Source organism: Emys orbicularis, chromosome 6 (genome assembly GCF_028017835.1).
Source record: "Emys orbicularis isolate rEmyOrb1 chromosome 6, rEmyOrb1.hap1, whole genome shotgun sequence".
NCBI lineage: Eukaryota > Metazoa > Chordata > Testudines > Emydidae > Emys > Emys orbicularis.
Window position 1 is genome coordinate 118,799,052 of NC_088688.1, and position 13,574 is coordinate 118,812,625.

Sequence of the window (13,574 nt, forward strand, 5' to 3'; positions counted from 1 at the left end):
GGAAAAGGCTCTCCTATTGCAGAGCGGCCCAGCTGACTTTCCCCAACCTCAGTGGGTGGGAGCAGAGCATGACTGAGACCCTTGGGTCACCATAGGCAGCCCCATGAAAACATGTGAATAATGCCCAGCAGCAGTTCTAAAAAAGCAAAACAAACGTTACACCACCTAAGGAATGAGAAGGAAAATAATCCTGAAAAAGGATAGTGCTACTTCATAAAGCAATGATATACATCTTCTCCTGGAATGCTGTGCTCTGCTATGGGTGATGAAATTCATCTGAGGACTAGAGAGACTTCCTTAGGAGGAGTGATTGAGAAGATCACAACTGTTCATTTTAGTGAGGAGATGAAGGCAGCACTATGATAGGGCTATATAAAATATTGAATGGTATAGAGAAAGTAAATAACGCACTCCTATATAGGATCTGTCATGATAGAAGAACAAGGGGGAAGCCAATGAAACTGAAAGGTAATGCAGTTAATGGATTTTTTTTTTCCCTACAATGCATAACCAGCCACTGGAAATAATCAACTCAGTGCTAACCTGCAGCAAAGAGCTTAGCAGGATTTTTTAAAAGTAACCTGTGGGTGGAAAGTGAACATCCAGTTACATTAAGTATTCAGGTACCATGTATATTGTAGATGTATAATATGAACATGTGTGGTTATAAAGGTGGGTGGTTTGTTTAGATATCGATATTTCCTGTTTGTCTACATTTACAAACCAATGGATCATGATTGAGGATAAACATACATAAAGTAGGATTAAAAAAAAAAAAATCTAAACCACTGTTTCTGAGTGTAAGTTAAACGTTAACAGCCTGGGCTTAGGAAGAAGTTTCTCCTATGGGCTGTTGTTCCATAATTGTACATTACACTGATTCTTGCACCTTTCATTGAAATATCTGGCACTGTCCACAGGATGAATCACAGGTGTGATGTGTTACTAAAGTTCCTATGTCCCATTCTGCATCAAACTGGTCATTTTAACTTCCACCACATCTGTAACCCTAAAATTGGACTGGTAAGGCTCAACTGGTAATGAACTATTTGCACAGCATAACATTCACAGATTCCTAAGCTAGACGCTTACCTCTATTACCCGGATGTCTTCTGTGTTACAGGCATATGCTCTGCACTTCCCACAGAGCAATTGTCTATTGCCCTCCAGGGGCTTTTGTTTTATTTCTCTCTTTCTGGAATCTCGCAGTGTCTTTTCCTTGTTTTGCAGGTCATTTATCTATAAACCAAAGCATTAGAAACAAATGGATTATTATGATCTTCAAAGAAACACTGAGGGCCAGAGGCTCAGCTGATGTCGATCTGTATAGCGACAGTGAAGTCAATGGAGCTATGCTGATTTATACCAGCTGTAGACCTGGTCCTGAAAATGGTGGTTGTGGTGGAATTCAAGCTCCTCTTTGCTATTCCTTATGAAAAGGAGACTCAGTCTCAGGTCTAATAACTCTCCCCAACGGACCCCACACCTATTCTTTTCAGAATTGCAAACTCCAGTTATCCCCATGTATTTTCCACTTCTACTGCAATTCTTATGCATTTATGACGGGCAGCCTGACATCCAATTCTTGAACAAAGTCTCTTTTTAGCAGAAATATGAAGCCAGCACCTGTCTGAGATGGTCACTGATGAGTGAAGAGCATCGGGGGGGTTACTTCCAAGCATGCTCAGGACAGATTTTTGTGATGTCAGAGCCCCGAGGCTCTGACATCACAGTGCTCACTACAATGCAATACTATCTCATAGGCCCAGATCCTCATCTGCTGTAAAGCCACATGGCGCCACAGACAATGTTTGACACCTGCTGCTTTTCATCTCTGCAGTAGTTGCAGTTAAACAAATGGTCAAAGTTACTTTTGGTATTGAAGTGAATAGAGCTTTGCGGATTGACTCCAGCTAAGAGTCTGGCCCAGACACCACTACTGGGACAATTTGCATGAAGGAGAGCACATCTCTGACCTTCTCCACACTGGAGACTTTTCCAGTTCTAAGATGTATGAGATAAACCACGGGCTTTATAAGTATGCTGGGAGTATGTGAATGTCAACTATTGTCTGGACTAGCTGCCTTGCAGCACACCTGACCACCATTCCAGTGCCTGTGAGGATGGAAGGGAATGGCATAATCATGCAAACCATTCAAAGAGCCATCCCCCTACAGTCCCAACCTGCTCACTAGTGGTGCTTTGAAACTCCCAGAATCCACTGCTCCAGGGAGCTGTGAAATCAGTAGCCAAAGGCTACTGCAACTGAAACAGGACATTGCTAGTGTAGACCCAGCAAATCTGGAATGGTTCAGAACATGAATCAGAATACCTAGTGTGGACACAATGAACTACTTGAGCTTAAACTGGTTTTGGTCATCAACTCAGAAATTTTTTCAGTGCTAATAAGCCCACCCACAGCCCTATGCAGAGATGCTAAAAATAAAATAAGCGTGTCCATCTATTGCTATGCAAACAGGTCTCTAGAACACCCACTTTGACCACCAATGCTTCGCAGCTACCATTGGGGTGAAACAGCAGCACACAGCAACACTACACAATGAATTAGCACATACAGGGGGAAATGTATCCCTCCCCCTGGCCCCCCGGTGCACAGGTTCAGCACAAGGCCTCAAGTGGCGCACAGGCCTTGTGCTGTGTGTGCACAGAGTGAATTTCACCGCGTGAATACGTGGTGCAGCTGAGAGCCCAGTGACAATGGCCAATTTAGGTTGTCTGTCTCTGATTCGGAACATGCAGAATGGCAGCGAGTGGACCCACCTTCCTTGCGAACTTTTCCTCATCCCACTCCTGCAGCTGCTTGATGGCTTTGTTCATCATCTCCTCCTTATAGATATTGTTTCTCTCATTCTCAGCCACTTCGCTTTTGCTTGTCACAAGGATGCACTTGCTGTCTTTTGCCCTTCCACGACCTGGGGGTGACAGGTAGCCCTTTTATAACGCTCTATAGAGAACAGAGCAAAACAGCAGCCAGGCTGTGCCACGAAGCCTGGATCTCAATGCAGGCATAGAGACATTGGAAACGTTATGCCTCTGCATGGTTCCTCATGTGGCCCTTGCCCGTTCCCAAGCTGCAGCAACTACACATGCTTAGAAAAGCCTCCCAATTAAAATTCACTGGGCCCAGGCCCTCTTAATCCGAACAAGCATCCAAAAAACACACATTCTATGAAGTTTTGAAGTTACAAAGACCCCACCCTATTTTGTATGTGTTCTCTGTCTGTACTGTGTTACACATTGGTGCACGAGGCCTTCAGGGGTGATTAGCTCAGACATTTTGTGGCCAGCAACCACTGTATATGGTTTCTTTTAGAAAGATCCATAAGGCTAGGTGAGGATCAAGACTGAGATGAACATCCATTAGTTATCTGTCCCGTTGTTGGATTCCCATCAAAATGAAAACTGATAGTTGACAGTAAGAAATACCATTAGGGGAAGGATTGTCTCTTCACTATGTATTTTTTCAATGCCTAGCATAATGCAGCCCTAATCTCAACTGGGGACTGGCTCCACTGTGATACAAACTAAGAATAATAAATAATAATAATTCATAGGATTCCCATGTTGTCCTATGCTTTTAAAAAGGGGGTTTGTTAGAACTAACCATTACTCACATTTAGTTTGAGTTCCAAAAATTATTTTAAGGAGTTAACCTGCCCAAAGCAACAGAGAGTCCTGTGGCACCTTTAAGACTAACAGATGTATTGGAGCATAAGCTTTCGTGGGTGAATGCCCACTTTGTCGGATGCAACATTCACCCACGAAAGCCTATGCTCCAATACATCTGTTAGTCTTAAAGGTGCCACAGGACTCTCTGTTGCTTTTTACAGATCCAGACTAACACGGCTACCCCTCTGATACTTGACAACCTGCCCAATTTCTTTTTCAGGTATTTGCAACAGCACTTGTAGCAAGAGAGATTTTTCCCCCTCACACTTTAAGTGTCTAATTTTGAGGTAATTATTTAATACAAAAATACGTAACAATAAAACTATGCCATCGAGTGTCTGATATAAACCCCAAAAGCCAGGAGCTCACTCAATGAAAGGTCCATTTAAAAGGAGTAAAATAACCGTTTCACAATAGTATTTAATTTCATAGCCTGACTACGTGCTCAGATCACAAAATTAAATATTGCAGCAGAATTTTTAAAAGGGCTGGGTAATTTTAGGACCTTTTTCCCTTTTGTAGCTGAAAGTGTAACCCACATTTAGAGTAGGACCCTCTATCCCCCTCTAGTGGCTGGACTACATAGTGGTTTATGAGCACTGCATTCTTTGCATTAATAGTGTCTTTTAGCTTAGACAGTAGACACTTGTTTTTAAATCTAGGAGTCCCAGGTTCAAACCACACTTCCAATAATCCACCTGAGGGCACTATATTATACAAGTTTAAGGACAGATTGTGCCCATATGCGTAGAGGGGCCAAGCCACTATGCGAGACTCCCTAATGGAGTTTCTTCTGAATTCTCCATGGAGGCATGTTTTGCAGAATTTCCAGTTGCACTTGCCATTAAATTGGTCTTCTGTGCATATTTCTATTTACTTGCATGCACAAATGCACGCTTAAGAGATGTTCCTTGAATGTGTAGCACCATCGTGTGATGTGTATAATTTACTTACACACACAAAAAATCTAATCAATGGCTCTTCCGTCCTGTGACAAACTGACATCAAGACTTGTCCTGACCCTTCATTCATCTGAAAGCACTCAGAGGCAGAGAGAAATAAGAGTAAGATACACACACAAACCCTAAAGTAAACATGACAGCCAGTCAGAGAGGCTGACGGGGGTATTTTCTAGACCTATACCATATTTACATGATAATAGTTTCTTAAGTTCCGGTGACACATACCTCGGACTTGGATCATTTTGGTGACGTTGCCAGAGTATTCATAGAGGAGAACCAGGTTGCACTGAGCAATATCAATCCCTTCATCTGCGACTGCTGTAGTTATTAGTATCTTACTGTCGCCGTTGGTTTTGAATGAGTCCAGTACGTCCTTTTGATTTGAGAGTGTCATCCCTACAGTACAAAAAAGTCAGAATACAAAATGCACGGTGAGATGCTGAAAAGTTCCTAAATCAAATAATACACATATCCTTGCAGTCAGTACCAAAAGTCAGTCTGTTTGCTCTGGAGACTGAAAGAAATGCCTCAAATCAGGATACACAGCTGACAGCTTGAGGACTAGAAAGCTGCACAATATCTAACAAAGAGGGACTCTTGTTAAGGTGTCACACTGTGAATCACTTTGGCAAGCAACATTTTACACTTTCAAGTGTTTGAAGTTGTCCTTCTAAAAACTGGTTTGTTTTAATGAGATCCTGTTCCCTGGCTATTTTAAAACACTGAGATATTCTCAAAATAAGTCAGTTTTACTCTGTTTGGTGCAGTCAAGTATTTAAACGTGTGTTTACCTCCAACCACAGGGAAACTCAGTGAGCCACAAATGAGGCAGGGAACACCCACTGCATCGCCCTGAGTAAAGAGAGGAGGTTTTGGCAGGAAAAGCAGGAGTCCGTTTAGATGTGGTAAAATCTCCTGTACATTTCATATCCCTCCCTAATATTGATGAAGGAATTGTAGTATTAGCTTGGGCATTTGCTTGTTGGCCTGTCCTGGAACATGGAGATTGACTACAGAGATAATGCAATAATTTAAGTGGTCTGGGAACACATGGTATAACAACTTGCTTCCCTCAGTGCAAACTCCCATACCTGTCTGCTGGTTTCTTTTGTTACGCCCCATCAACGCATCCGGTTTTAGGTAGCTGAGTGTAGGATTTTCATCAATCCATTTCTTCAAAGCCTGTAAAGCAAGACACCCGTTAGTAACCCTTTCCAAACTCTTGGTCGCAGAAAGGGATGCAAGGAGCCCCTGGCATGTGCAATAAGCACAGCCCAGGCAGGCTACTACACTACCCCATATTTATTTTCTAGTTGCCCCTTTTAGTAGTGTTGGAGAGAGAAGGTCTTACAGACACTAGAGCTCTTGTGGTAACAAAGAGAAGGGTGCGGGTCTCTGGCTTTAGGCGGTATTCTTCATTCAGGATGAAGGTGAGCTCCTCCAGTTTGGGATTCTCATTCAGCTCATCTACTGAGGCCTCTCTCAGTTCCTGTTGTTTAGCTGGAAGAAAACGTTGACCTCCTCAGATTGCAGTTAGCATCATCCATTCCAGCAAACAGCAAGCTGACCCACATCTAGCAGCCAAATGTCAAGTGACTTTCCCTTGCCCTTAACGTCTTTAAAAATTCTCAACTATTCTCTTAAAAACAAAGAAAAAAAGTTTTATATGTGTAACCGTGTCCCTATGGAGCTATTTCTGAATCACTTGCATTTTAAAGCTGAAATCACAGCAGCATACCCCCTGAGCAGGCATCTAAACCAGAAAATTGATTTAAAAGAAAAAAAAAAAAAAAAAACACAACACAACCCAGCTATTTTAAAGACAAATATTGATTCTGCTGGCTCTTGATTGACTGAGGGATCAGCGTGTGGTCAGCCAGGCTGTGAATCTACAGTGCCCTAGCTTGCCATGTAGACAAACCCCAAAGTTATGATCCTTCCATTGGCTCGGTATAGGCAGACCCTGCATCCATGTGAATCCCCACAGACCTCAATGGGAATTACTCTGCACAACCAGTTGCCGGATCAGAGCCTAATTTAGTACGCTTGATTTCTTAATCAGCTGTTCTCCAAATGCAGGGCTACCCTGTGGCATTAAACCACAGCTCATGAAGGGGGTTAGCATCACAGCCCCTTGAGGCATTGCTGTAATACTTGCAGGAGTGCCTGGGTAGCATGAGCCCAAGTAGCACAGAACGCAGCATGTGCCTGTTCCCCAGCTGTGTCCTACCCTTGCTCCTCCCTCTGAAGTTGCTAGCACTCATGATTCCCTCCCCTATCGCCAGGCTCCCAGTGCTCATGTAAAAACACAGCAGGGGAGGGAGGGGGAGAGAGAGAGAGAGAGAGAGAGAGAGAGAGAGAGAGAGAGACACACACAGACAGACAGACAGAGACAGTCTTTATCTGCTAGCCACTGATCCGCATAAGAGAATAAGAGTCTATAGCAGCTGACAGCGAAGGTTATTACTTCTTTAGCTCATGGTTTTAGCACTAAGGTCCCAAGTTCAGCCCCCACGGATGAGCCAGGACATTTGTCCACTGGGAGCACAGGGAAAGTCTCACTGACTTTCCATTAACTTTAAAGTCTTTTCCTGGGCTGGACAACAGATGGCTACTCAAAGCTGGTTTCATGCAAACTGGCTTGGAAGGTCTGGACCCCAACTGTTACAGCCTCTAAACATGGATACAAGTAAGAAGAGAAGCAAGTTGGACCACCTTAAACAATTCCTCTCCCCCTGCCTGGTACTTGCACCTTTCAGATGGGCTGCATGAAGTACCTTCAAAGTTCGCTGTTAACTGTTGATCTATCTCATCAAACCCTCCACTTCTAATGTCATTGAAAAATTCAGTCAAGTAGGCCAACGCATCCTGAGTCCGTGCATCTTCGTTGATGATGAGGGCATCATTGTATTTCTGTTTAGAGAGATGAATATATTTTTTAAGCACTCATTTCTCAGGCCAAATGCTCATCAGTAATGGGGGGGGGGGAACCCCAGTGAATTTTACTAAGATAAGCTTCTGCATTTGAAATACTTGTTACTTCTACAGTAGCACAGGAAAACAGTGATTGCAAGCAGTATCCTCTGAATAGTATAGTTTTTAGTAAGCATCCAAGACACAGCTCAGATGTGGGGTGCTAAAAATGCATCTGCTCCTTTCAAACAAATATACGTTTGCACTCTCTGCTAAACTAGACTTCTGAGAAAAATACACTAATTTATTTTCCAATCTGTGAATTTCTGAAGCCTGATTCCAAACTCAAACTGATTATTCAAACCCTCTGTTTGAATGTAAGCCAGATGGGAATCGAGGCCCTGATATAGCCACAAATACTGGCCGTGATCCTACAGGATTTACACACGTTTCAGGGTTGAGTTCAATGCACTCATTGAGGTGCTGACATAATGCCACTGTTCGTAATCAACCGTAATTTATATTCTTATGGCTTAAGGGAGGTTTATTTTCAAAATGTTTGAAGTTCTATCCCCCAATGTTTAATTTCTGCAGTATTCTAAAGCCCTTAAGAAAACAAGCTATTTGATCATTTCACATTACATTTATTAGAATGTGTTCCACCCATTTGACCCATAGAGCTTAACAGAACATTGAAAACTGTTTTGCAAGAACGAAACAGACAAAATAAATGTCATCTTTCTTCTAAAATGTTACTATCACCAGTTCCCAAGTGCCACAGGCAATTAGCCACAGGTTTCCCCAGTGCGCTCCAGTCCTTTACACATTACCCTGGAGCACAAAGAATTCAATCAAGACCTTGAATCAGATCCATAGCTGGTGTAAATTGATATAGCTCCTTGGCTTTAGTAAAAACAACGAGAGTCCTTGTGGCACCTTAGAGACTAACACATTTATTTGGGCATAAGCTTTCGTGGGCTAGAACCCGCCATTTACACTGCTGAGGATCTGGCTCAAGGTCTTTTGCATTCCTTCTGCAATAAAGCCAGTGGAGCTATGCCAATCTGTACTTCTGAGAGTCTGGCCCATTGCATCATCCCATAATTACTACAAAGATAAGAGCACCCAGAAATCTGGGAACTGTGTAGGGTCCTATTCAACTTCCAATTGGAGGCACCTGCACTGCTGGGAACATGACTGATCCCTCTGTACATGCAACAGGAGAGGGCATTCACTTACCCGTAAGTGTTCAGTATAAATAAAGAGAGCTCTACAAATCCTCCTCTCTTCTTCCTTATCCGGCAGTTGCAACATTCTGCACTTCTTCTGAGTGTCAACGATCCACTGTTCATAGCATTGCGTTCCTAAACGTTTACTCTTAATGTGGGACAATGCATCTGGTGTGGAAAGAGGCAGCAAGCATCACTACATCTTACTGAGTAGCTAACTAAAACAGCCAGAACAAGATACAGGGCACTCTACAGAAATAGTAAGAGAACAAAGGTTGCGAAGACAAGCACTCAAAACTTAGGAAATGCCAGAATTAAACCTTTGCAACATTAATTCAGCCCCTTTGTGTGTATGCATTGTGTCACTGCCTTTAATTATATCATCACATCCTATTTTCTCCACAGGACCCTTGCCTCATTCAATGCACAGGATGGATAGTGTTCACGGAAGGAACATCTAGTCAGTATTTAATTTTATCATCATTGTTCAATGTGTGGATTTTCCAAACCCCTGAGCAACGCAGTTATACCGACAGAAGTTGCTAATGTAGACCAAGCCTTGATTTCCTCCTAGGTTTTTCTATGGAGCTCATCACTATCGTATCCAAGTGCTTTGCAAACACTTGGTTTAACTTCACAACTCTCCTGTGAAGTGGGGGGATGGTATTATCCCCATTTTATACATGGGGAACGGAGTCAGAGAGATTAAGGTCACAAATAGCCACTACTTCTGGTTACCCAATTTAAGGGTGTCTCTACACCGGTGCTTTTGTTGTTAAAACCTGTGTCAATCAGGGGTATGAAAAAAACACATCCCAAACACCAAAAGTTTTAACAACGCAAAGCGCCGGTGTGGACAGTGCTTCATCGGCGCAGGAGCGATGCTCACGCCGACCAAGCTACCGCCCCTTGTTGGGGGTGGCTTTATTTTGTCTCTGGGAGAGCTCTCCCCCGGCGATAAAGAGCAACTACACCGCGCAACTTACAATGGCGTGGCTGCAGTGGCACTGGCACAGCCACATCTTTTTAAGGTGTGCAGTGTAGACATAGCCCAAGACTCCTAGGACCTGATTTTTCAGAATACTTAGCATTTTGTAGCACTCGCTATTCAGAACAGAGCTCTCATTGATGTCGTCTGCTGCTGTGAGCACTCAGCACTTCCGGGGGGAGGGATAGCTAAGTGGTTTGAGCATTGGCCTGCTAAACCCAGGATTGTGAGTTCAAGCCTTGAGGGGGCCATTTAGGGAACTGGGGTAAAAAACTATCTGGGGATTGGTCCTGCTTTGAGCAGGGGGTTGGACTAGATGACCTCCTAAGGTCCCTTCCAACCCTGAGATTCTATGATAAATCAAAGTTATTTGCCCAAACAGGAACTCTAGCAGAGGCAGGCAGAATCCAATTTCTAGGGTGGCAATCAACTATCTCAGCCATGAATCCACCCTCTAGTCCTGCAATCCCCTGCCTTATTCACCACACACTTAACAAATGAGGCTGGGGTCCTACAGACAGCAGCGTCCTTCACTACACAACCCTGACTCATTCTCTGACAGTCTCTCTGTGTCATAGTTCCCCCTCTGTAAAATTTATCTTCACAAGGATCATCATGATACACTGAAGATTAGGAGGTGCTCATATGTGACGGTAAGGGGAGGAGGCATATAAACACCTAAGATAGGTAATTGGGAAGAGGAGTCCAAGGGAACAGTCGGGAGATACAGCACATGAGGTAAAATGTAGGCAGGACAACGCCATATAGAACCTCAAAGGACAAAGAAGCTAAACTTAATTCACACAGGAAGCCAGTGACTGAACTCAAAGAGTGTAAGAGACCATGTGTATGTCAGAATAGCAGGAGAGGACGATAAGTTTCAGCTGCAGTTTTAGACAGGCTGGAGAAGGGGGAAGCACAGAGACAGGAAAAGATGCTGCTGCAATAGTCAAGGTAAGATATGCCCAAGGCCTCATTATGCGATCCTTTAGCTTAGGCTCATTTTATAGGCAACATCTAGAGAAATACCACATACCAGAATGTTCTCTGTAGGAAAAAACAAAAACAACCTGCATTCTAAAGAAAGCTCTGGTATTTTTACTTACAATTATTTGACAGTTTCACGATCTATACACTCAGACTAGGCAATCTGGTTTCATGGCATGTCAAATGATTGGTGACTTTACAAATTAAGACAGCTTGAATGATAAGCAAAAAGCTAGTTTTCCATGTGTAACTTATTTCATCTAAGAGCTATTAGAAAAGAGAAAATGGAAGGAAAAGAAAAAGGTAAAAATAAAGAGGGGAAAGGAAGCTGAAGGAATGAATGCTGCTGCAGTAAGTAAGAGGAGTTCATTATTGATAGAGTCTAAAAATGAATCCCCAGTTCTCTCCCACTGGTCTGCATTCGGTGTAATCTTACCTATTGGGTAAATCTTGCTTGCCAGGGCCTCAGTTTCAGACATCAGGACTGAGATAATGGCCATAAAGTGGTTTTTGGGGCGCTTCCCGACTAGTCTGAAAGCTAGAGTCACAAGAAGGAACCACAAAGTGATCAGCAATAGATCCAAAGCTGATTAACAAACATTTCCAGGCCCTCTATCAAACAACATGACAAACTGCTACATGGAGCCTGGACCGAAGAACAGTGGACCTGGATGTTCTTTGCCAACATCCTTTGTGGCTGTGTCTTTGAGCCTTGGAAGGGCCAAGTCGGACCTAGCTATGCAATCACAAATGCCTTTATCATCAGAGTTACAGGGTTCTACATGCACAGAAAGAGAATCCCTAGCTCTATGCAGGCAAAATTCTACAGGCAAGATCAGTGCAGAAAGAATTGATTTTCACCATTTCAGGTTTACTAGTCACAATGTACTATTATGCGATCTGTTACTTGATCAATACTACACTGCAAATGCACCTGCAAAAAGCAAACCTAGGAAATGATAGGGGAAACAGAGCCCTTCAGCTCTAGGAAATTCCCATCTAACATCCAGCTAATGCGTTTCAGTCCATTCCCTCTTCCTTATTTCCTTTCATGCAACTCTCAGTAAAGGCTTGGTTACAACAGTCAGGGCGCAGCGTTCCCTAGGGGCTTGACTATGCGCTTGGTGGAAGCACAATGGAGTCGCACGGCCCTACAGGGAGCATCAGGAGACATTCTGTCTCAGGAAAGCACATCACTTCCTAAAAGGCTTGGGCATGCAGAGGCAGAGCACCCATGGCATACAGATCACTACCTTGCATGCGGCTGGCCAGATCCATGGGTCAAGTCTATGACAGATACTGATCCACAGTCCAGCCGCCTTTGGGTGCCCTTGGGGAGTAAGACTTCTCTGCCCCGGCACTAGAGGAGCACACAGACTGCCATTCTATCTAGCCCTGACTCAGGCCATGTACACTGGGAAAGGCTCCTTTTGTGCTCTCCCTCCGCCCGCTCTTAGCAACCACCTAGGAGGCAGGCAGAATTTTACCTTGGAATTTAACAGTCGTCATGCTTCTGTACAAATGAGCTATCCCAGGCAATATCGGTTAACACTGAATTTACACACACACACACACACACACACACACACACACACACACACACACACAGAACTTAAAACTCTGGTTCCACAGTTAAAAGTTCCAACTCCCCTATTTCCGAATTTCACAACTGACTCAATTCTTCACTAAGATCACAGAAATCCATTTCTTTTATTAAAAAAACCATACATTCTAGAAGCAGTACTGTACATATTCCTTTCCCACACACCGCACAGGCAGGCAAACTAAATGGGATGTGGAGACAGTCCAACTTAATCATATACTCCAAACGCTAATCTTTTAGACAGCACATTCATATTTAATAGAAATAGCCCTAAACCAAAACCTGCATCCAAACAGGAATGCTCAAGATTTGGATCTAAATTCTGCGGCTAGAGCTTATCTTCAAGTAATTCTGAGACAGGCACTAGAATTCCTGACAGGTTAACATTTGTTTCCCTCCCTTCAGATATCAAATATGACCATGCACCAACATTTATCTTTACAAAGTTACCTCAGATGAGAGTGGATCTTGGACTGAAAAATTTCTCAAGAAAATGGGACATAACAGGATTACACATTACATTCAATGTTTTGGCACTATGTTTTCCAACCCTAAAGATATACAAGAAACAAAAGATAGATCAAGTTTAGTTTCACACTCACTTCAGGCCTGATCCAGCCAAGCACAAGCATGGGTGAGTAGTGTGCTTAAAATTAAGCACGTGGGCAAGTGCTTTGCTGGATGAGGTCCTTACAGAGGTTTTGGACTTGTGCAACTCCACTGATCTAAAAGAGGGTACTCCCAATTTACAGCAGTTTATGTGAGAGGAACATCAGGCCCACCAGAACTTCAGCTCCAATTCAGGAAAACATCCCTATTTCAGGACAGCACTTCAGAACATCCTTTAAGTGTGGGCATAAGTCACACTGAAGTTAACAGGACTCAATCACATGCTGCTTAATTTTGAGCATTCGACTGAAGTGCTGTCCTGAATGGAGATGCACTTAAGTCTGTTCTCAGACACTAGACTGACCCAGGACCTTAGCAGTGATACATTCCTACTGAAACACTTACATTTTTGGGGCCTGTATACAATCTCCTCCAGTTCTTGTGTGTTCTCTCTGATGGTAGATATGACTTGTATGTCGAGGCAGGCGCAGAGGGTACAGATGTATTCTATCGTCTCCTCGAGGGTCTTGGCACTGCCCACGCCGACCGAGGCTGTTAAGCCAACAATCTGAACACATTCATGTACAAAATAG

The 13,574-nt window shown here is 43.3% G+C and overlaps 1 protein-coding gene across 1 annotated transcript in view; it reads right to left on the reverse strand.

Moving 5' to 3' along the window:
* The window catches only part of RIGI (RNA sensor RIG-I), a 47,259-nt gene that overhangs the window by 15,815 nt on the left and 17,870 nt on the right, over positions 1-13,574 (reverse strand). The window contains exons 9-17 of the mRNA XM_065406971.1: positions 13,387-13,549; positions 11,206-11,307; positions 8,805-8,962; positions 7,430-7,565; positions 6,004-6,152; positions 5,744-5,834; positions 4,878-5,048; positions 2,782-2,933; positions 1,093-1,239 (exon numbers count right to left, since the gene is read on the reverse strand). Of these exons, the coding sequence (XP_065263043.1) occupies positions 1,093-1,239; positions 2,782-2,933; positions 4,878-5,048; positions 5,744-5,834; positions 6,004-6,152; positions 7,430-7,565; positions 8,805-8,962; positions 11,206-11,307; positions 13,387-13,549 (1,269 nt within the window). The remainder of the gene's footprint in view (positions 1-1,092; positions 1,240-2,781; positions 2,934-4,877; positions 5,049-5,743; positions 5,835-6,003; positions 6,153-7,429; positions 7,566-8,804; positions 8,963-11,205; positions 11,308-13,386; positions 13,550-13,574) is intronic.